Source organism: Pleurodeles waltl, chromosome 4_1 (genome assembly GCF_031143425.1).
Source record: "Pleurodeles waltl isolate 20211129_DDA chromosome 4_1, aPleWal1.hap1.20221129, whole genome shotgun sequence".
Classification (NCBI taxonomy): Eukaryota; Metazoa; Chordata; class Amphibia; order Caudata; family Salamandridae; genus Pleurodeles; species Pleurodeles waltl.
Window position 1 is genome coordinate 543,291,906 of NC_090442.1, and position 22,962 is coordinate 543,314,867.

The 22,962-nt window shown below is 44.0% G+C and overlaps 1 protein-coding gene across 1 annotated transcript in view; it reads right to left on the minus strand.

Moving 5' to 3' along the window:
- The window catches only part of MET (MET proto-oncogene, receptor tyrosine kinase), a 412,414-nt gene that overhangs the window by 48,187 nt on the left and 341,265 nt on the right, over positions 1-22,962 (minus strand). Inside the window, exon 12 of the mRNA XM_069228922.1 lies at positions 22,506-22,652. Within this exon, the coding sequence (XP_069085023.1) occupies positions 22,506-22,652 (147 nt within the window). The remainder of the gene's footprint in view (positions 1-22,505; positions 22,653-22,962) is intronic.

Genomic DNA, 22,962 nt, shown 5'->3' on the forward strand with positions numbered 1-22,962 from the left:
TAAAAAAAATTGTGGGCCAACACAGAGTGCACAACTCATGATATAGCATCACGTGTAAGAAGGAGGAAGCAAATTTGCAAAATAAGTGCAATCAGTTAGCAGCTTTTAACACGTTAGCATCCTGAATTAGAAGCTTTAAAGCACTGCACGCCGCGCTAACACAATCAAATAGATGATTCTGCATAGAGAGGCACATGTAAAAAATGCAAAATGTTTAATTTCTCACAATTAATAGAAAAAAACACTGATTCTGGAAAAACGCATCTCCAGTGAAATGCACGAGCCTCTCACATCACTGGAGTGATGGTATCAAAGTGCCAGAGTGTCTGATGTGGACTCATGATGCAGAACTCTATGTGGTCACAAGAATGTGCCGATTTATTGTAGCACCAGACTGGCTGAAGTTGAGCCTGTTGCAGGGGCTGAGGAGGATGTTGTGAAAGATGGATCATAGGATAATGGGAGCTGATAGCTTTTAGCGTGACCACAGTACGGTTCATGAAAGAGTTGTAAGGGGTCAACATAGCACAAGCTCACAGCCCCTACATAGCCATGAAAGATATGAAATAAGTGATAGGACAGATTGTGAGCAACAGTATTGCTCACCAGTAATGTGCAGGTCAGCATGGACCCTATACAAGAGGATGAAAAATAATAGAAATGTACTCTATGCTGGTAGATATTTCTTATGTGATTGGCTAAATATTCCCATCCCCGTTACCTCAATTATGTCTGGCTCGGCGCCATTAAAGCCCTCAATGCTGTCATGTTTGAGAGGATAAGGGAACAGTTAGACACTTTGCCAGTGGCAGTTTTGCAGACATATTACAGTGCTAAATTTAGCATGAGTACGTTACATGTTCCTGATGGCAGAGCCATGTACAGGAACATAAGCACAAACGTTGGACGCCTGGTAGTGTTGCAGTGTTTCTCTATGCGCCTTCGGGTGTAAGATGCTTTGACAGCGGAAATAACTGATGCGTGTTTTGCATCTCATTCTACTGACATCATTCTCGACCAAATGATGGGTTGTTAGAATTTGTTTTAACTGCACCAGTGATATGTGCTCAATCACACTACATGCATGTGTTGACCATAGGCTGTGAAGAGAGGCACCCATGCACATTTATGATATGGATTTCTGGATATGTGTACCACATAACCGCTATGTTTCTCACTTGCAGTGCTTTCTTGCTTATTGATGTATAGGTTGAGAGATGAGTGGATGGGTAAACATGGAATTTTCAGAAGGAATATGCAGTAACCCCCCGCAGTATGAGGCCAGAAAGTGCGGAGCATGCTCCTTCAATTAATCTTCAGTGATGCTGTTCAGAATCTCGACCATCACTGAAGTTATTGCGTACTTCATGTCCATATGAATTTCCATCCAACATGATTCCTCTCATCTGTCTGCGTCTGTCTCAGTGAGTTGTTTTAGAGTCTCCACAACATATGTCATACCATCTCCTTGATAGTATAGTGCATGGTGACCACAAAACTGAGTTCTCCTTATTGTACGTTTAGATGGATTTCTTTAAATTTCAAATTTGCACTGCACACCTTTCCATACGTTTCCCTCCTTTTCTGGAGACATTTTCTATGAGGCTGTGCAGCTTTGTGTATCGAGAAACAGTGTTAGCTCTCTCTGTGGCGCTGTGGGTTTGTAGACACATCCTGACTAATCACCGTCGAAGGGACACTGTTGCTGGTTCCTGCTCCTTCTACACAGTCTGTTAGTTGCCTTCTGGGAAATTCTCATTTCCTTAGAAGAATGCAATAGGCAATGGCTGCTGGAGATTGCTGCATACCTCGTCACCACCAGCAACGTGCAAGCAGTGGAAATCTCTGTTAGAGAATTACTGTGCAAGCGCCTGTGGTAGCACATGAATGTGTGCATTGTTTGTGAATATAGCATGGTCATGCATGACCATACCACTCAATTGCTTCCAGTTTTGCAACACTGCAACAGTTTTGAACCAGATGCATCATTCTTACGAGCCATGGAGGTTTAATTTATACAGTAACTGATTTGTGAATGGGAATGCAATTTGCTCTGCGACCTATATAGTAATAAGTTGCATTACATATTATATATTTGCATGGAGTTGTAATATAACCTGACTAATGGTGATTAATTAGACAGGACATCATTTACAACTCTGTGTCATTGAATGCAGATGCAGGAACGGTGGCCTGAAAGGCACAGCATCCTCTGATTTTCTTAAAAGCAGCCCGTGTCCATAAGAGACACAGGTGCTGCTTTAAAACATGATTCAAAAAGGGGAAGGTGACCAAGTGAACACCTTCCACTTTAAGAATCAGTTACCATACCAGCTCGGAGTCTTACCTTTTCAATGGTTTGTGACTGAAACTGCAGTTACACTACATTGGTACATTCCTTTCTGGATCAGAAATGGAAAAGGGCTTTCGCGGCCATCCAATGTGCACTTCGGAAGGGATCACCATAGCCCTTTCAAAAAGCAGAAATAATTCTCAAAAAGGGTTTTTGTACATTAAGGAAACCCCTTTTCTGTTGCAAGTCATTGATATTCCAAATTGAAGGGCTTGTGACAGCAAAGTGGATTTCTACTTGTGGACATTTGTGTTGAAAATCGACTTTCTACCGCATCTAGCCCCAAGTGCCCATGGCTGAGTGTTTAACCTAGACGACAACAGGCTGTATCCAGAAATAAAAATAGATTTCACATTTCTGCAGACACTAATCGGCTTCTGTCACTCATTGACTCAACCTTGCGGAAGCAGAGATCTCCGATGCTAAATGTGGTCCAGTAATATAGGTCCCATTTAAATACTCCAAACTGACAAGAGACACCATTTCTTAGGATCCATGGATTTCTAAATGTCTGCTTATGTCTCATTTCAACTCTCGACTGAACTGAGAGAAAGAGTATTGTTAAGTAATTATAATTATGTAGATTATCAGGGAAAGAGTGGGGTGGTTCACTGAATTAAACTTTCGCTGTTAAGATACAGGGTCATTTGTAAGTCACAAGTTTGAATACTGGCAAGTCTGACTAAATGCCCCATCTGTCCAATGTTGGTAAATTGAGGATCATTAAATTGAGTAACAGTTAGACCTGTTAGATGAAGTACTTAGAAGTGTGATATGACGCAATGTATGTATGAGAATTCCAGAATACACTCCAAAATGGATGAACCTAAATATTTGCCAGCATGATTATATTCTTTCATGTTTCTTTGTCAAAATAACTCTGGAGGATTTTTGTTGTTGCCAGTATTGTATGACATTTCCTTGTTACGCTTTGGCTGTATGCGTTCATCATAAAGTCAAAGGCAGAGCAATACATGCTACATGTACATAGGAATCTAGTGGAATGAGAAAGCTATTGAGCTTTCATATACCTGCTGGATAGACATAACAATACCATCTTTTATAAGTATACATTGGTGCTGAATCCAGCAGTAGCAATACTATCTATGCTTAGCTGACTAGATAATGCAATTTATCCAAGATCTTACTGTGCTCTCCAAGGCCCTGACTGTGATTTACGAACATATATGTGTGGAGACACTAGCTCGCTGGAACGAATGGTTCCAGCCAGAATGTCTGCACATATACTTCCCTAAAGTGAGTTAAACATCATAAAACGGGGAATAACTGTGCACACCCTGATTTACCATGTGAAATTCCACACAGACTTTCCAATTTTGTGGTGTTTAATGAACACATTATCAATTGCTCTGAGCAGGAGGTAAATGTGTGTTGTGGCATCTGGGGAGTGGTGGAGGGGGGGGGGGGGGCAATGGAATGGAAGGATGCTGCCTTCAAAGGGGAGCAATACTCGTTCACTTTGTGCCTTGGTAGAGTAAGATTGGCCGGAGCCTGGGGAGAGGGTGCACTGCATCCCACTCCCTGCAGGGCTGACAGGCCTTTTGGGAACCCTGGAAGACCAGTTCTGAAAGCCCGGGCCGCTCCCGGAGCCTCTGTCACTTACCCTGCTCCCCAGGGTTCACTGCAGAAGGCACAGGAAAGAGTCGAGAGGAGAGGGAGGAAGAAGGTATAGAGAAAGCGATCAGGGATGGAGAAGAGAAAAGATTGAGAGGAGCACTTTCCACAGAAGCTCCAAATTCACGAACTGACGTGACTTATCTGTCGTTTCACCCAATTATTAAGTAAAACCCTTAGAATAATTCTAAAGAGGTAGTTACATTTTCAAAGGCGCAGAAAAATGTTTCTATTTAAATGTATTTTTATTGATCAATAGCGTTGCAGGAAACGCACCGGAAGCAGAAAAACATGTTCTTAACACATTGTTTCATGGAGTTTGTCTCTCCTATGGCACAGACTTGATAGAAACCCAAGGCACACCTAATGCACAGATGCAATCTACACAGAAACGACTCTGTTCTCTGAACTGGCCTGTTAATGTCCGCAGAAGCAGGGGGAAGCACACATACAACTGGCCAAGCAAAGCATGTGGATTGTTATTAAATAGACCTAAAAGGAGAAGGTCACTGAAGTGATCTTTGAAGAAGACAGAACGCTACCAAGCTCACACCTCCAATGCTATGTTTACTTTGGCTGATTTGGGTGACGTGTTTGCTTTGTTTGGTGAAGAGCCAGTGAAGGCTTACATTAGGGCGTTGAGGTCTTTCATGTTACTCTGTCTTCTATGTGGGAATACTTTCCATGCATACTTTGCATTCCTCCATGTGGAAGGAGTTCGTAGGCCTCCTGCAGCCTCCCACATTTCCACAAACCAAGCTGTGTGGCAGTAAATCTTATTTTAGTTTGTTTACATGCTTTTTGTGCATTTCTCCCATGCTGGTGATACTATCCAGAGCACGATGAAATATGAATCTTTATACAGAACATATCCTGCCTGCCTATTTCCGCCTGTTATCTTGATCATATACGGATAGTTTGGCGAGATTCTCTTGGCGACATTTGTGAAAGCGAAGCATTGAGATGCCTTGGAATACACAGCACTAATTTTATATTAGAGGTGTGCAGGCAGTAAACATTAGGAAATAGATACCGTACAAATAGTCGTTCCTTATACAGTAGTCTGTTTCAAGATGTGGATTTTGTTTCCTAAAACCAGGAATAATAGTTCGAACAAAAATATTTCCCTTAGAATGAAGAGACTCTCATTGTAGTAATACACCCTCTTAGGCAATCTTTGAACGGGTATTGGAGAAACACGACGGAAAACTTCCAGAGTGGTCAATAGCTGAGAGGGAGGAGTGTGAAACGTATACGAGAAGCAACATAGACAGATACATCTCACTATATCATGGTTGAACTATCGACCTACATTACTATGATATCCACAGTCCCAACTAGCACTATATTCTCAAGGTAAGTTTGTATAGCTAAGCATAGATTTAGTATTCCTAAATCCATATCTACTTCTCTTAACCATTTAGTGGTATTCAACACTGAGGATGCACTGCTTGTGCAGGTTAATATTTTGACTGTGATATACTGACCCCTATCTATTTATGATTTAGCATATTCAATGTGATTTGGAGTAGTATCATCACACAAAGCATCGCAAGGGCACCTAATGAAGGTCTTTCCCAGGTCTAGGTCCCACTCAGGAGTTTATTCTGTGTGAATGGAAAATCAACCACATGGAATGTAGCAAGGAGGGGCCTTCCTACAGACTAGTTACCATGTTGCCAATAAAGGACACATGGAGCAGCAGTGATAAGGCTCTTAATATCTTCGTTCAAGACTGATTAATAGAGACAGAACAAAGGGATTATGTTTGTGGGTTCCAGCCTTCGCATTGCTTACTGTTGGTGTTACTAAGAGATTTTAGATCCCATGGATTTTACATTACTCTCTAATGCAACATATTCAGTTTAAAAATATTACTTTAAAAATTCTCAAATAAGGTGAATGTGTATATGTGAGAGAGCCAAGTGGGTTCGTCCAAGGTTGGCCACTTACAGGGATGAAGACATAACTAATGCCCCTGTCATCTCCCTGCACTCTATTTTGCACCTCAGCCGAGGTTAGAAAAGACATGTCATGTGTCACAAACATATGTCCAGTGTGCACTCTAGCAATCAGAGAGGCAGGTGTCCTAGATGGAATTCAAATCCCAATCCATGACAGTAAGCTACAGAGAGGTAGGAGGTCATGTGGATTATCTCTGCTACACCCTGCCTCCCTTTGCACAAATCAATGCCAAGATCTCCCAAACCTTAACCGCACCCTGGAAACTATTGTCTTGAAGGCCTGGCATGTGCATTAATTGGTGCAGTCTCTCACTGTTCTTTGGTTTACTTGCTCCATCATGTAGCACAATGCCAAATGTGACCAATACCTTTTCTCTTAGATGATGGACAGTATTTCAGCGGAACACCAATATGGTATTAAGTGACACTGACAATAACACACTTGTCTAGTTCACTACGAAAAAACGCTCAAAAATCAAAAACTTCAGAGTTATTTCTGGGACAACAATAAGACCAAGATGATAGCATTTGATAATCACAAATCAACATTTTTCTTCTAGTGCTTGGCAGGAAAGTGCAATGTTGTGTATAGTTTTCTTTTATTAGAAATGATTAAGACCATTATTAATAATTTCTATGATTGGTGAAATCTACATTAGGCCTCTTCCTTTAACCCATACATCTCTAGTCCCATCCCTCACTTGCCTTCACCTATCTATTTGTTTCCAGTAAAGTATGACATTTTAATGCAAGTGCATTCATTCACTTTTCTGTAAATTCGTTTACTTTTCTAGTAGGGCTAGATATAACACATACTGAATGATTGATGACAGGCATTTTTGAGTAAAGAGCCAAATGGCTTGCCATACTCTATTCACAAACTGAAAAGGTGATATACCCGGAATAATATTGATATAAGATGTGACTATGAGGACACATGTTCTGGTCCTATTAAGAGTAGGAGGCATTTGGCTTTCAAGCATTAGAGAAACCATATTTGGGGCAAGCTTTGTGCACCAAGTAAAATAGCAGGAACTCTGCCTCTATGTTATGCATCTAATCTACATACATTGATTTGAAATCATGGATTAACAATACTAGAATCTTATCAAAGGACACTGATCTAAAAACCTTGATCCTTCCAATATTTACTTTGTTGGGCATTTGAGGCCCCTCACCTTGAATAGCTGTGGTGATAACACTGACTACTGGGAAACAATAAAAAGGCAGCATCTTCAAGCAACACAAGATCACAAGCTCACTTTAGCAAGAGTCCTTGAAAGAAAAAAATAAGTATCATAAAACACCTCCCCAAGCAAACCAAGGTCCCCCAAGGGCTAAAGCAGCTCTTTGTGGTGAATTGTGCTAAAGGAAAATCCAATCCCACCACAGTAGAAACCATTGAAAAGAGACACTTTCCACTGACATTACTAGGGCATAACACACAAAACAGAGCTGCCTCAGTCTCACACACCCTGAACCCAGACTGAGCAGTGTGGAAGAGGCTTACCACTGATAAACAGCTTTCCGCACTATCAATTATCTTACAAAAATGAAATGGAAATTAAATGATAATTGCTAAATAGGCCAACATAATATCTTGGTTTCTTCAGGTGTGGGAACAAAAGACAGTTTTCAGTCTTCTCTTTCAGGAGTTGACTGCTAACCAGTTGCTCATTTGTTAAAGTTAATCACTCAAGGCTACCTAAAAGGAGCAATACATGGCAGATGTCAGTTTTGCCTGTGGTTCTTTCTATTCAGGCACTGAGTCACAGGAGATTTTGGCAAGACATTGACACAACGCTGCCAAATACAAATTTAGCTTTCAAATTGAGGCTCAGATCTGAAAACGCCTATCAACCAGAGTAGAGTACTGATGGTATCAATCGTTCAGCCACAAAAATCTGGGTAATTCATAGAACATTGGAATTCATAAAATAGCTCTACAAATGAATGAACTGTAATGGAGGCACAGGGAAGATGGACCATGGTGCCCATCATCTTGAAAGGTTCAGAAAACACAATGGCATACAATATTTTTCATTCTGAATACAGCTTATTTATAACCCATATTGCGAGTCTTCAGAGTTTTCTAATTTGCATCATGTTAAATCCCCCAGCAACAATGATCCATCAATTATTATACTTGTTTCAATACCTTACAATCCCTGGAATATCATAGATAGACTGAATGCCTGTCTAGGAGAATCAGGCTAAATATGAGTAATATTGCACAAACATTATATTGTGGACCTGTAAATTTACATTGCCTCTCCGGCATTGACTGTAACTTCCAAAGTAGAAGAGATTTTATAGGCCTTCCTGGCACTAACAAACCTAAAAGCCTAAGGGCCTGATTTAAAGTTTGGCGGATGGGTTATTCCGTCACAAATGTGGCAGATATCCCATCTGCCACATTACGATTTCTATAGAATATGATGGTATCGTAATATTGCCGATGGGATATCTGATAAATTTGTGACGGAGGATTCCCCTCCGCAAAGATCTAAATCTGGCCTAAAGTCTTTTGGAGAGTGTGAAAATAGATGCAGTGGAACAAGCAGATGCTTTTCCTCCTTAGAGTGGTCTTTGTCATAAAGTGGAAACAACCATTGATGAAGAGCAAAGGGGCCAACAACTGTTACATCACAAGTTCTACTTAGGAGTGATAAAGACTACTGAGTCACAGTTAATGGACCAGTGAGTGCTATATCGAATCCACCCAGGAGCAACCGAGCCACAGGTCAGGAGGCACTATTGAGCCACCCAGGATCTTTAGAGGCACTGTTTTAAAAATTATATGTTTATTGATTTTCGTTTGCAAAATACAAAACACATCAGGTCTTCAATCCCGATTCTCCCTCCCCAAGTCTCAGACTTTACTTGATTGGGTGTCTCTGGGGCTCCCCAATATTTCACTTTATCCCTTTTCACCAGCATCAATGCTAAATTGGAAAAAAAGGAGTTCGGTTCTTGGGACATCCCATTCTGTCTTGATACCTAGAATTATGTATTTGGAGTCTAGAGGTGTCTCTATGATAAGTAGTCGATTTAACTCCTCTGTGACCTCTGTCCAGTATGCATGTATATTTGGACAGTACCAGAGTATGTGGTAGAATGTTGCCCCAGGTTCCCCGCATGTCAAGCAGTTCGGTGTCTCTGCTTGTCCAAAGTGGTGTAGTCGGGCCCAGTCATAGTAGGCTCTTTGTAGGATTTTGTATTGGATCAAACTTCTCTGGTGTGCATCAAAGCTGCCTCCCAGTCTGTATCATCAAGAGTTCCCACATCTGCCTCCCATCTTTCCCTCAAATTTTTTAGTTTATCTGGCATATTGTTATTGATGGTTTTGTAGGTATATGAGATAGCCTTCTCCTGTAATTCCTCCTGTAATAGTCTACACTCCAGGGGGTTATAATCTGGAATATCCAGCATGCCTGGGTTTTCAGTTTGCTATGCTTGCTGTAGCCTCGTGTGCCTATAATATTGTGAGGTGTGTAATGAGTAATGTTGTTTCGGTAAGTTAAAAGTAATTAGCTTCCCATTCTCAAGCAGATCCCCCAGTGTGGAGATTCCTGATCAGATCCCATTCCTTAAAGTCTGTTAGTCTGCTAATCTCACGGAGCTTTTCACCCACAATGGGGTAGGCCTGGTGAATTTCCCTTCCCACCCAATGCTTCTCAGTGCTTTAGTCCAGAATTTGACAGTCATGCGCGTGGCCAGTAAAAGTGCTTGGATTCCTTTGTCTCCATATAGATAGTGTAGGTACAACTGAGTGTGAAATTGGAGCATTCCAACATGTATGTTGGGTGGTCCACCGGTAGGTGTCCCTACTCATTAAGCACTATCAGGTGGGCCACCCAGTAATATGCCCTGATGTCAGGAAGCTCTATTCCTCCATTATGTGGATTCCTTTGTAGGGCTTGTGACTGTATCCTGGGGTGGTCTCTATCCCAGACTAATTTATGTAATTCCCCATTCATTTTCACAAAGTAGTCATCTGGGATTGGATAGCAGTGATTCTGGAGGCCATAAGGCGATGTCATCATCTTGAATATTCCCACACATCCTAGCAATGTCAGCGGGAGTTTCCTACATCTCTCTACATGCTTGAAAGTCCTTCCATACGTGGCCCAGATTGCGGTGAGACTGTCTCTCCATGTCTGTGGTGACAAAGATGGCAAGATATTTAAAGCCTTCTCGTTTGATCTGCAACTGTGAAGGGAGTGCTTCCATCCCTTGTTACTTTCCCAATGGATATAAGCCAGGCTTTCCCCAATTTATAGTATATCAGGCATATGCCCCGTAGGCATCAAATACTTCTAGAATCTGTGTAATCGTTTCCTTAGGGTCACTAACATATAAAAGGATACCATCTGCATACGGCAATATTTTTTCCTCCACTTCTAATTCACTCTGTGCTCGGAATCCGCGTATTTTAGGTTGTGTCCTGATCAGACAGGCCAGTGGTTCTAGGGTTAGGGCAAACAGGAGAGGAGATAAGGGGCAGCCTTGCCTGGTGCCATGCCTGATGGAAAATTCAGATGATAGTGTCCCACTCTGATCGCTGCTATTGACTCAGTGTATTGGAGGCTGATCCACTCTCTAAATTTGGGTTGTAAGCCAAACTCCTCTAAGACTTAAATTAGGAATGGCCAGTAGACCACATTGAAGGCCTTTTCAGTGTCTAGTGTCAATAGCACATGTGGGTCCTTCCTGATTCTTTTTGTTTCTATTCAGTTATATACTCTACGGATATTATGTTCAGTCGATCTTTTAGGCATAAACCCGGATTGGTCCTTATGGATTAGAGAAGAGATCACCAGTATCAGCCTCTTGGCCAGTATTGTTGCTAATATTTTGGTCTCTACGTTGAGGAGAGAAATTGGGCGATTGGATGCACATTGTGTGGCTTGTTTCCTGGGCTTTGGGGTGACCACTAATATCCCTGTCTGCAAATCCTGTGGAAGGCGCCCATCCTGTTGAGCCCTATTATAAAGTTGGAGGACATGGGGTGCTAGGATTTCAGTGTTCCTCTTAAAAGATTTTGCCAGTAGCCCATTAGGGCCAGGTACCTTGCCCGGTTTGAGGTGTGCTATTGCCTTCTTGACCTTCAAGAGTGAGATTTCATCTTCAAAGTTCGGTAGGGTCGGTAATGGGAATCATGTAGGTATTCCTCAATTTGCACAGCTTCTGCAAGTGGGGGTGCTCTTTAAAAATCTGAATAATACTAAGCAAAAGCTTGGGCTATCACTCTGTCGGTGTCATGAGTGGTATGGCTGTTGTCTATTATCGTATGCACCCAGAGGACCTCTTCCTCCTTTCTCCCTAACCAGGCTAATAATTGACCTGCCTTATCCCCTGCGTAGTGTAGCCAATGCTGTGTCTTTAAAATATGCGTCCTCACTTCCTTATCCACCAGAACTCAATATTTATCTCACAGGATCTCCAGGTGTCTGGGGTTTGTGTTTTGTTCCTAGTTCACCCTTTAAGGCCAGTAGTTTCACTTCCATGGTCCCTAGTTGATAATTTTGATAACTTCCCCAGCTGAGGCGAATACATAGTCTAGGTGAGAGATGATTTAATGGGTAGCCGAGTATTAAGAATATTTGCTGTCTTGCGGGTGGGCTCTTGCAACATAGGTCAGTAAGACCTAGGGGCATACGCCGGATTTGCATTATATTTGTTTACGCAATTCCGGCGCAATCTTAACTCCATATTTATATTTTGACGCTAGACCCGTCTAGCCTCAAAATATTGGAGTTAACGTAATTTTTGACCGTGAAAACCTACCTTGCATCAATGAGATGCAAGGTAGGCATTCCTGGGCAAAAACTTACTCTAGGGCCTTAGCACCTTATTTATCCTCCCGTGCAAAAATCACACATGGGAGGAGAAGGGCCTTAAATAATGGCGCTAAGCCTGCTTAGCGCCATTATTTAACGCCTGGGTCAGGGCAGAAATTAAAGGACCTGTGGGATCATTTCCATGGTCAGAGACCATGGAAGCAGCCTACAGATCTCCTTCCCTGCCCCAGGGACACCTCCAGCCACCCCCACCCACACCTGGAGGACACCTAAGGATGGGGGGACCCATCCCAGGTAAGTTTTAATTTTTATTTTTAGAAGTGCCATGGGGGGCCTAACTTGGGCCCCCTACATGGCACTGTGCCCAATGGCCATGCCCAGGGGACATAAGTCCTGGGCATGGCCATTTGGGCAGGGGAGCATGACTCCTGTCTTTTTATGTTTCTGACTCTAACCTGACTAGTGCCATTCTTTGACGCACAGCTTCCTGTTTCCCCTACGTCTTCCCCACCCGGTTAGCGCCATTTACTTTGATGCTAACCGGGCCTTACCGTCGGCTAGCATCATTTCTTAAATATGACACCCAGCTGGCATGCAGGGATGGTGCTAGTGCCATTATTTAACGCCTGAGTCAGGGCAGGCAGTAAGGGACCTGTGGGCTCATTTCCATGGTCAGAGAACCTGAAAGCAGCCCACAGGTGTCATTCCCTGGCCCCAGGGACACCTCCAGCCACCCCACCCACACCTGGAGGACACCTAAGGATGGGGGCCCCATCCCAGGTAAGTCCAGGTAAGTTTTAATTTTTATTTTTAGAAGTGCCATGGGGGGCCTAACTTGGGCCCCCCTACATGGCACTGTGTCCAATGGCCATGCCCAGGGGACCTGGGTCCCCTGGGCATGGCTATTTGGGCAGGGGAGCATGACTCCTGTCTTTATTTAGACAGGAGTCATGTCCATGGGGGTTGTGCGTCAAAAAATGATGCTAGTCAGGTTAGAGTCATTTTTCTGACTCTAACCTGACTAGCGCCATTCTTTGACGCAAAGCCTCCTGTTTCCCCTACGTCTCCTTCACCCAGTTAGCGTCATTTACTTTGACGCTAACCGGGCCTTACCGTTGGCTAGCATCATTCCTTAAATATGACACCCGGCTGGTGTCCAGGAATGGTGCTAGCTGGCGGTAAACTTTTTGACGCAAACCTGGGCTAAATCAGGTTTGTGTCAAAAGGTATAAATCAGGGCCCTAGTGTTTTTGTAAAGTAGGCTAGTGGTGTGTTTCACCTGGGCTCTGGGGCTGAATGTGACTTATCTAGACTTGGCAACATTACGTCATTAAAGTCACCTCCAACTATGTGCAGCAGGGAGTCTGTTTCCAATATTATTCCAGTCACTTTACTCAGTGTCTCGTTTTGTAACCTCAGGGGAGCGTATACATTAATTAGTGTAACATCTCGTCTCCCCCATAAGCCCCTGAGTGATGTGTAAGTTCCGTTAGGGTCTGCCTATGTTTTCTGAACTGTGAATAGAGGGGTTTTCCTAATGAGTATTGCTACTTCCTGTGAACCCGAAGTGTAGCTGGCCTGTGCAACAGTGGTGTAGTCCCCCTTGTTAAGGAAGCGATTCTTGGTCTCCAATAAGAGCGTTTCTTGTAAGAAAACTACATCAGGCTTTAAATGCCTTATGTAGTTTGTCATTTGTCCTCTTTTAATTTTGTTACCAAGCCCATTTACATTCCACAATAAGATGGCAGTGGAGCCCTGCTCCAATTCTTTAGGTCTTGTCACCATTCTGTCACGTATGTGTCCAACTGTCTTTGCTGATGTTGTTATAAAGGCAAGCATGCCTCCTCAGGATTAGTGTCATTCCTGATGGGAAATAGTGTAACCTGACTTTAACAACTATTAACCCCCTAATCTTCTCCCCCCTCCCTACCCTCCACTCCCTGTAGATGTGTAACCACGTGTGTACAAACTAACTGCTTACCAGGGTAAGCTTGAAAGGTCTGCTGCCCTCTTTCCCCACTCTCCCAACAATTAACTTGGAATTCTAAAATATACTAATAAAGGGCACTACAATAGTTTCCACTCTTCCCAGTCTTGTCTCTCTTGCATTTGGCGGTTGCTATACTCTCACCGCAACTGTCTACTCAGTCCACATTCACCAATCATTCATTCTCAAATACACATATAACTGTAACAGTAGGGAGTAAAAGATGTGCAGCTCTGAATGTTGTGGCGCTACCCCCTCCTTTGTTTTCTTTTTTTTCCCTCTTTTTTTACCCCCATGGGTCTTTTTGCCCATTGCTTGCTGTGTTGCTTCCCATGTTGAAGCGTCTATTTGCACACCGCTGGGCCATTTACAACCAGGCTTGAAGGTGAAGATGTTGGTTTCATTCTGCCCCAGATATAATTGCCAGTCCCATGTTCATAGTTTATTAGATGCAACCACAATTTCATCATCCTGGAAAGAGGTTAGTGGTTCATGCTCCTAGTTTGCACTTGCTGCTGCTAGTGGATGCGAGGTATCAGAGTCTGTATATTGGGCTCCTCCTTTGTTGCTTTCCTGTGCATCTCCTGCCCATGTAGCTCTTCTTGTTTTCTTGGTGTGTTCAAGTTGACCTCTTTCTGAATTCAAGGAAGGATCTTTGTCTCTTCTGTTCTTTGGGTTCTTAGAGTGAGGCCATTCTGTGCACAGCGTTGGGGTCTATTTTTTCTCCTTGGGGTTTGCTAGGTGTCCCAACAGGTCTGTGTCTTTGATGAGACATGCCTTTGTACTCCCTGGTTTGGACACAAGAGCAATGTGTGCCGTTCCTTCAGCCACTCCCAAACCTCTTCCATAGTTTGGAAGAAGAAGGACTTCCCCTGAAACAGTACTTTTAACTTCGCTGGTAATAGTAGCATGTATTGCAAATTGAGTCCCCTTAATTTTACATTTACAGAGTCAAAAGTCCTCCTATGCTCCGGTACTTCCCTTGTATAGTCTGGAAGTATCATGATTTTCACATTCTCATGATGGACTTCTCTTTTTTGTGGGTTTCAGCCATGATCATATCTTGGTCTTGAAAGTTCAAGAATCTCGCTATTACCAATCTCGGAGGAGCACCTGGGGGAGGGGAGCTTGCTCACCAGCACCCTGTGCGCTCTTTCAATCACGAAACAGAAGGAGAACTGAACAGGGGATAAGGTGCGTCTCAGCCATTCTTTGAAGAATTGTGTCATATTGGAACCCTCAACCTCCTCGTGGACACCCACAAATATTAGGTTGTTTCTCCGGGCTCGATTTTCTGCATCCTCCACCCATCAAGAGAGTGTCCAACTGGAGGCCTGGGTTTCTTGCACCACCTTACGGAGATCTCTTAGAGTGTCTTCTAACTCTGAGATTCATGTCTCTGGTGTTGTTACCCTCCCTACCACATTTCATAAGCCTTGACGCAAAAGGAAAACTTCTGACCCCTCCTCTCCCATTTTACCCTCTAGGGCTTTGCGTGAAGAGTGTATGGCTGCGAGTATGGCTGCATTGTCAGGGAGAATCAGCAGTTCCTAATCTGGAGGGGTGGGATGATTTTGGTATACCTGTCCATTTTGCCCTGTCTAGGGGGTTTTGGATCTTTGTCCCCGACCATTTCACTAGCAGTACACCCAACCTTGGTCATATTTAACAAGGCCTTACCACCGTTTTCCCCTCACTCCACCTCCTTTACACCAACTGTCCCTCCCGGGTATCTTGTGGGCCTGGCTTGATGTGTCAGTAGCAGCAGTGTAGATGTGCACCATTTCTCTTGCCGGTATGCCCCTTGTTGGTCCGGTTTGGGGCGCCTGTCTGTTGGGAGTGTGATTAGCATTCTTGTTGCACTCTTTGTGGTATTCGAGGGGACAGCCAGGGGCACCACTGAGTTGCCACAGACATCAGCCTCATTCTGGTGGGTGGCAGTGCTCTTCAGTGGTTACTCAGGCCCTGGGGTATCTCTTGGTCTGTGAGTCTATTAGTCAATCTTCATTCATCAGTGAGGGTGAGAGGTGATGTTTACTGCTGTGTCCTAATCACTGTTTTGGGTCCCCGACCCACCATATACTTATCAAGGCTAGCTTTGCTGGGAAAGAATTCCCTGATCGACTTCCATTCTCTGTCGCCTCACCATCACCCTTGATCACTCACAAGGTCTCTGCTTTTGGTGTCTAGTCTCACCTCTCCAGGCCCATACCTCAGGCCCCCTCTGTTTCCTTTTAAAGGGGGCCCGGGTAGCTCCCATTCTTGGTGGGTGGGTCAAGGCCTTAATTCTCAGTCTCTCCACCTGTCTTCTGGCTCAGTGCTACAGCCGGCCATTCAGTCCTCCAGGTGGGTGAGGGGTGCCCTTCATTTCAGAGGATTTCCCCCTGTCCGGTTCTATAGGGGATAGTGAATTGCAGCCCCGGCCGTCCCCCTCTGGGTCTCCAGCTGGCTCAATCTTCAGCATCCGTTCCACCAGAACCTATACAGTAGTGTTGGACTTGGCCCTTTTTGCAGGGTCATCCCCAAACTTTAGGCCTCCTTCGACCTATTTCTTTTGACCAATTTTTGTTGGTTTTTAGGACTCTTTGCACTTTACCACTGCTAACCAGTGCTAAAGTGCATATGCTCTTTTGTCCAAGTTGTATTGGTGATTGGCTTATCCATGATTGGCATATTTGATTCACTAGTAAGTCCCTAGAAAGTACACTAGAGGTGTACCAGGGCCTGTAAATCAAATGCTACTAGTGGGCTTGCACTAGAGGTGTGCCAGGGCCTATAAATCAAATTCTACTAGTGGGTCTGCAGCACTGATTGTGACACCCACATGAGTATCCCTGTAAACATGGCTCAGACCTGACACTGCAGTGTCTGCAGGTACAGATTTAAACTGCCAATTTGACCTGCACAACCTTCCTTTTTTGTACATGTAAGGCATCCCTAAGGTAGGCTCTAGGTAGCCCCATGGGCAGGGTGCAGTGAATTTTAAAGGTGAGACAGGTACTGATGTGTTTTACATGTCATAACAGTAGAATACTGCCAAATTCAGTTTTCACTGTTGCAAGGCCTATCTCTCTGATAGTTTAACATGGGGACTGCCTTTAAATATCTTTTAATCACAGTTTCCCATTGGGAGCAGATAGAGTTATGTAGTTTGGGGCATCTGAACTGACAATTTAAAAATACATATTTTGGTAAAATTGGTTTTTAGATTGTCAGTTTGAAAATGACACTTTTAGTAAGTGGGCATTTTCTTGCTTAACCATTCTGTGCCTCTGCCTACCTGTGTGAATCCACGTCTGGGTCAGACTGACAGTTGGGCTGTTTAATTTCCTCTAGACAGTGACACAAAGGGAGATGGGTGGTAGCTTGTATATCCTGATGAGTTTCCTGGGCTAGAGTGGGGAGGGAGGAGCTGACACTTATACCTGAAAGGGCCTCACATAATGCAGTCTCCAACCCCCTGTTGTGTGTCTGGGGCCAGGCCTGGGCAAGACAGGAACTTGGGAACAACAGAAACTTTCCTTTGAAGTTTGTCTAGGCAGAAAGGGTATAAGTAGTGGACCCAAAACCCCAGACATTTAGATTACTTCTGGATCAAGAGAAACCTCTGCCAAGGAGAAGAGCTTGATGCTTGAGGAGGACCTGCCACTCTCGCCTGTTGCTTTGCTGTGCTGGCCTGCAGCTGCTTCTGCCTGAACAGGGAAAGAACTAGACTTTGCCTTCTGAAATCCTGCTTGTGAAGTTTCTCCAAGGGCTTGGACTGAGCTCGCTCCATGTTCTGAAGTCTCAGGGACATCAAAGACTTTATCTGCAGTGCCCGGGCACTTCAGCTGGGAGTCCTGACTTGCTAAGTGGTGACAAATCCAGTCCCTGGGCCCTTAGAAGTGGAAGCTGGTAACCTGTGGGGGAAAATCCACGCTCCACGGTGTGCACGTCAGAAAAATTGTCGCACTGCCCGTCCAGTGGCTGAAAGTTCGACGCAGCACCTGCCTCACACCTGGGGAAACGACACAGCACCTGTTCCCACTGCAGACATCCCCGCACAGACCCGAGGCTGTGCACTCGGAATCGACGCACAGCCTCCCTTGCGAGTTAAGAGTCTATGCATGGCCTCTGGTGTGAATAAAGAATCGACACACTGACTCACTTGTGAGTAAGGAATTGACACATGGCTTGCTTTTTTGATGCACCGTCGCCCTTGTGGCTTTATTTTTGCCGCATACCAGGTACTTCCATTGATTTCTATGGATTAATACTCTTTTTATTTGAAAAAATCATATCTTTGCTTGTGTATGTTGGATTTTTGTCGTTTTGGTCTTGTTTGATTTAGATTTCTAAACTGATGTGGAGTCCTTTTATGGTGTTTTCACTGTGTTACTGTGTGTGTTGTACAAATACTTTACAAATTGCCTCTGGCATAAGCCTGACTGCTTATGCCAAGCTACCAAGGGTGTGAGCAGGGGTTATCTGATCTCCCTTATTCTGACTGGAGTGAGGGTCCCTGCTTGGACAGAGCGCAAAGTGACTGCCAACTATAGACCCCATTTCTAACAGGTAGGCTCGGGGCGCTAGAACCCTGCCCGTCTGTTCCTTAATGAGGGGCCCCAGTCTCCCTCCACCCCAATGGGTGGATCTGCTCAAAGTCACGTGCCTCGAGGGCTTCGTGGTCTCTCTGCCGCCCACTTCCGCTACCTCATCTTCCAATTTACTGTTGTTGCTTTCTGGGTGGGTGTTGTATTTTCTCCCTTTCCGAGGTCTCTCTCGAAGGAGGTTCTATAAGGGGTGAGCTGCTGCTGCTTCCCTGGGCATCCAGTGGGTCCAGTCCTCCACGTTAATTTCTGCACGGCCCGCAGGAGGGGCGCTGGGCGTCTCGGTCAGGCCTCGTATCCGAGGCCCACAGCCCTACGGTCTCCCACTCAGTATAAGGAGTTTGGACGGACACTGCTGGGGGTTCTGTTAGCAGCTACATCATCTGTTGTGGTTTTTCATGGGTTGACTGCAGGATTTAGTCAGATTAAATAAGGTCCCAGCACGGAGCTCCATTAGTGAGCATCTGTCTTGTGCGCCATCTTGGCCACGTCCTAGAGTCACTGTTAATCAAGTTGGAAGTAATATATGATGACTTCCCAGGAGCTATATGAGCCCTTGCCAAGTCAGGCAATGCTAAGCCATCTAATAAGGACTATATTGGATCCAGTAGAATGCAGAATATGTTCAGCCACTGGAAAAACTGTTAAGATACAAGTTGATAATGTATGGCATCTCGACAGGACACCTTGAGGCATTGTTAAGTCACCTATTATTTGCAAATAGTGTCCACTCTGAAGCAATGTAAGCCATCTCATAGGGGGGTAGTTAATCAGGGATGGTGGATCTCGCAGAGCTTCACTCTGCGGAATTCCGGGGAGTTATATAAAAACTCTGTGAGATTATGCGGAATTTGATGAGTGGGATGAACTGGGCATGTTGCACTGCTCATGCAGATTTTTTGTGCCGGGAGCTTCTTCAGCTTTATAAAATCAGCACAAACTGCACCATGTTCCTTGCCGGAGGCTGCTGCTTCTTTCTGCTGCTCAAGTAGATTTTCTATTCGAGTGGCAGTATTCTGAACGTAAATGGTCACGACCTGCTGCAACTGCTAAGGGTTGAGAAAACTTTTTTGGAGGCGTTTTAGCATGTGAACTTGCACTAAGGGACGCAAATTCTTGCCTGCGCTCACCAACTTAATGTTGGTAATCTGCTTGCGAGGAATCTCCATCAAGGGGTGGTTGGCAGAGTTTTACTGGAACTTTGTGCTCCAAGTGGAACGCAGAGTGGTCAAAACCAGACAAACTCTGTCAGCGAAGCAGACTTTTTCACCCATCCCTAGTAGTAAAGTCACCAGTAAGACTATTTAGACTCAAACCAGAAGCAACTAGAAACACTGTTAAACCACTGATAAATACTATGTATAGGCCTCTCGGAAGTAACAGAAACCAACAACTGTAAACACACAAAGTGTTTGGGGTGGTAAGAGAGAGAACATGTATCTTAAAGCCTGTTCAGAATGCGCTGGTTGAGCGCGTGGTCAAAAAAAAATTATGAGTGTGATGGGTGGCTATACCTTTGAGGGAGTTCCCTTTGTGGACTAGGTGGTCTCACACACATTATAGTGTCATGCTTCATCATATGACCACCTAGCCCCATCCAGGTAAGATGATACTACCTGGGCGGACTCAACCTCGTTGTTAAAAGAACTGCAGAGGGAGTGCTGAGATTTAATCTAGCTGGATAATACAAGGGATCCAGATAAAGGTAGTGAATAATAAACTTACCTTACAAATCACCTGTTTTGTTTGAGAACTTTTTAATGTAGGTGTTCGTAGGTAAGAATAAAAACAAAGGTGAAGACTCTGTTGAGGAAAATGGCTCAAGGGGTCTAAAAATTGGGGAACAACATGTTTCTGCCCACACTAAGAGCCAAAAGGTCTGGGGCATTCATCAGGGTCGGGGATCCCTATGGATGGAGAGCACATTTATATGCTCAACAGAAAGATAAGTGCTCAAAGAAAACAGGCCTACCTGAGGAATTCTGGGGGTGGCCTAAAGAGAAAAAGAAAGGTAACAGGTAAATGGTTCTGAGATATCTGTGCCACTTCAATCCAAACCACAGCACACTAAACGTGTCAGAAACATGCCGTGGGCAAAACACACATACACATGCGAGAGAGAAAAGGTCTTGGGGCAGGGAGAGCCTATTAGTATGGTCTTACCCTGCGAAAAAAGGCGGTTAGCCTCTGGTCTGGGATCTAACAGTGGGGGGTTGCCCCTTATAGTCACACTCTGTGGGAGAGACGAAGAATAAGATCCAAAATGAGCATAAATTCAAATAAAACTAAAATTAGAAATATACAATCGGCTAAGGAGGACTGGCTGTGAAAAGCTGGCAGGCTCGTAGCAGAAGCTGGGTAATAATGTATACAACGTAATCATTAAACTAGTCTGACAAGGGAGGATCACTGCGTGATACACTAGGTAATTAAATGTCCTGGTGGAGAACAAACAAACATCAAAAACATGCATACTTGGATACTTATCTCAGGTAGATGAAAAAGGGCCAAGAAGAATCAAACAGTAACAGAAACCAACCCACTGGACATCCCGTAGAGCCAGCAGTATATTGGTACATGAAAACAGGAAAGGATGAGGGAGACATCAAGATAGTGAGTCAGTAAGCGTACCCAAAGACAGTTACATAATTATGGTAGATGCTGAAGTGCAGCATAGGCACACCGGTAGGAAGAAGGTAATATGTTAAGTGAGAGGGAGGAAATGGGAGATGAGGGGGACAGGTGGCTAAACAAAAGTGTAGAGTGTCCTGCCCAGGGCCCTTTCTGGGTCATTAGAGACCCAAGCAGGGAAGATGCTGGTCAAGATGCCTTTAACGACTAACTATTCACTTGGATGCTAGGGTGTGATGCTTTCTGAGCAGAGGCAAAGACGGTAATGGAAGGGGAGGGCAGGGAAGGAGGTAGGGTGGGAAGAAGGAGGTGAGCCTCTGGATTAAAAGGAATAAATGACTCTTTGTAGCTGGATCTAGGGAGATACTCCATAAATTGCCTCCTGTGGCCTATGGTCCCTGTTCTCTAGGGGCCTTGTAAAAGTCTGTGGGTATGGCATACAGATAAGAACTGTAGAACTATAGAACTGTAGAGCAACCTCGGGCATGGAAGTGAAGCAATGACCTCGAGCATAGAAGTGAAGCAATGACCTCGAGCATGGAAGTGAAGCAATGAAGAGCACAATAGACCTTTCAAACTGTGTTTCAGAATCAACCAGGTTGAATTTTCTCTGGTCGAGACCATCATAAAATAAAAAATATGCTAGTCAGTGACTCATAAAACAGGGAATCAGAAAAATGCTAGACAGTGAAAGATGTTTATTAGAAAGAGTGCGTGCCCAATAACGAGACTATAACATGTCCGCATACAATAAATTCGTGCACTAGCCTACCTTGGCAAATATCATTATGTTTTCCATGAATGTGTGTTTTTATTAATCAGCAAATCCCACAGTGTTGTAATATATAGCCATGAATGAAAAGGCAAAGCTATTTCTCTCTCCAGTGACTCCATTGATAAGTGAAACAATGCAAGTAAATCCATGTATAAAATATATGTTCTGAAAGATGACAGATTTGGTTCCCGACTCCTGGTCAGGGCCAGGAGCTCTGAGAAATGTTTGTAGGTATGATGGCGGCCTACCACTGCAATGTTTCTCACAGGTGACTAGCAGACTGAAACCATGAATAACTGTAACTCGACAGTGTGGCTTGAGAAAGAGAGACCTCTACAGCCCTGAGGCTAATCTCCTGGGCGCGTGGCTAAGAGGTCATACCCAAAGCCTGCACAAAGGCTCCAGAATCTGCAATGGCCCGCCACATACTGGAAACATTTTATTAGGCGCGCCCTTCTTTTTTCCCCATAACGTGACAGGTGTTAGCTATTTCTGCAGTGGGTTCTCCCTGGGAACGCTGTGCTGCAAGACATCTTCCGCTCGGCTGAGGTTTTATTGAAACCCGTTGAACGATTTGACCTTGTAAGGTCGAATGATTTTACACGTCTTATAACAATGAGAGGAGCACCTCTTTCTGCATATTGAGTCACCGACAGTATAATCATGAAGCACAACCAGATACGATATTGCAACTTTCGAAGGGTTTTCTAAAGGGAAAGGTCACGCCTTCGCATCCTATACTGTGAAAGAAGGGTCGGCGGTCATACCTTTATACTCAGCTCGCTGTTGGACTTCAGTAGATCGCTCGGCACCGTACAGAAAACGGAGCCTGTTTTCGAGCGAATATTCTCGCAGCTTTTATTTCCAATTTTTAATACCTCTCCTTTTATAGCTTCAGAATCGATATATGAGCCCTAAAAAGAGCAAGAAGATTGAATTGAGAAAGATCTATAACATTTTTATCGCCCTACATAAAATACATCATACACCTTTTTAACCCATTTAATTTAAAAGGAAAAATCCATTGGTTTATGCTAAGTAAATAACAAAAGGTTAACTCTAAAAACATGAACAAGAGTTAAATAGGGCAGATACAGCACAGACTTTGGAAGATGTACAAAGTGTAATCAGTGCAAAGAATGAAAAATGTACACATACATGATGCAACTTCAAACATGAATTAGTTTTATGACATGGGTGTTACAAAAGAGGACAGCAAGGCTG